Source organism: Cynara cardunculus, unplaced genomic scaffold (assembly GCF_001531365.2).
Source record: "Cynara cardunculus var. scolymus isolate 2C unplaced genomic scaffold, CcrdV1 Un_Scaffold_11530, whole genome shotgun sequence".
NCBI lineage: Eukaryota > Viridiplantae > Streptophyta > Magnoliopsida > Asterales > Asteraceae > Cynara > Cynara cardunculus.
Window position 1 is genome coordinate 1 of NW_020206797.1, and position 1,556 is coordinate 1,556.

At 33.3% G+C, this 1,556-nt stretch overlaps 1 protein-coding gene across 1 annotated transcript; it reads right to left on the reverse strand.

Moving 5' to 3' along the window:
- Nucleotides 1-130: 130 nt before the first annotated feature.
- On the reverse strand, nucleotides 131-1,227 carry LOC112505511 (toll/interleukin-1 receptor-like protein; the record flags this gene model as incomplete). The annotated part of the gene is made up of 2 exons (XM_025109408.1): nucleotides 746-1,227; nucleotides 131-582 (listed from the first exon to the last, which is right to left on the reverse strand). Coding segments are annotated over exons 1-2 (934 nt in total), but the record flags the coding sequence as incomplete, so codon positions are not given.
- Between the last annotated feature and the right edge of the window lie 329 nt (nucleotides 1,228-1,556).

A 1,556-nucleotide genomic window follows, 5' to 3' on the forward strand; every position in this document is an offset into this window, starting at 1 on the left:
AAAAGCTCAAGAGATTCATCATCATCAAGATACTCCATGTCATAGATTTCATCCACTTTATTAGCTAGTAATTGTTTGTCTTTACTAGTGAAAATAATCAAACTTCCTAGAAAAAACCAATTAAACGAACCTGCTAGTGCTTCTAATTGATCATGATGATCAACATCATCTAGAACAAGTAGGATCCGTCTACCTGCCATCCTCTTTATCATTACCATAATTCCTTGACCAATGTTGGATATCCTCACATCTGTTGTTTTCCTAATGTCATTAATAAGTTGCATTACAACATGAGTTAGTCCATGTCGTTCTGTGGCTCCTTGTACATCATCCAAAAATCTACATTCCTCAAAATGGATATACAAGAGGTTATAAATGGCTTTGGCGAACGTTGTCTTTCCTATTCCACCAATACCACATATTCCAATCATGTGAACCTTATTTGAGTGAACAAAGCGCAACAAGTTCATTTTCTTCATACGAGCATCCACCCCTACTAGGTTCTCACCAACATGCAAGGGTCCAACACATAGTTTTTCAAGTATTTCTTTGGAGATGTTATCAATGAGCTTAGATTCATACCTGTTGACCAAAAATATCCAAAATTATATAGGGTGAGTTTTGAAAGAGCTACTCGAATAATGAGTTTATGAGAAAAACACCTGCTTAATGAAATGTGATGCATATGGTTGTGTTGTTAATCTCTATGGAAAAAAGTTAATGATTGTACTAAAGAGAAAATTACCCATTTGTCATGTCCTGGAGATCGCATCCAGAAAAGTTGGATGCCATGAATAAAGCTTCCTTCCATTCAGCCACCTCTGTTCTATTTGCTAATTCATGTTTGATAAAAGCTTCGGCATAGCTCTCTGTTTGATTTCGTACCACAACTGTCTTGACATCATAAAAGATTATCCAAACATGGTATTCATGCTTCCCAATCTCCTTGCATTCGAGGATTTTCACAAGTTCCTTCAAACACCATGATGAAGATGCATAGTTTTTAGAGAAGATAACTATCAAAAACCTCGATTCTTCAATGGCTTTGTAGAGTTGATGAGATATTTCTTCTCCTCGGGGCAACTYGTTATCATCCCTAAAAGCATGAATTCCTTTTTGTCTTAAATCTTTGAAGAGATGATCCATGAAGCTTTTACGGATATCTTCACCACCAAAGCTTACAAAGACATCATATGTCCATCGATGTTGAGAGGATGTAGTGGCCATTATTGATAATTAAAGCTGTGTTTTACATGTAAAGATTAGGATAAAAAAAGTAGCTTAAAACTATTTTGAAACATGAACAGCAAAAAAGAAGTGAAAATGATTTATCCAATATTTTGATCCAATTTTAGACTAATTGATCCACCATTTCAACCAATTATTAATATCTTAAAAAACACTTCATATAAATATTAACAAAAAAACAATATCGAAAAATAATATCAATTATATATATATATATATATATATATATATTGGATGATAATTTGATGAGCTCAGTTCAGTTTTATTATTCTATCCGATTTCGATTCAGAATTTGGATCCAATCTAAT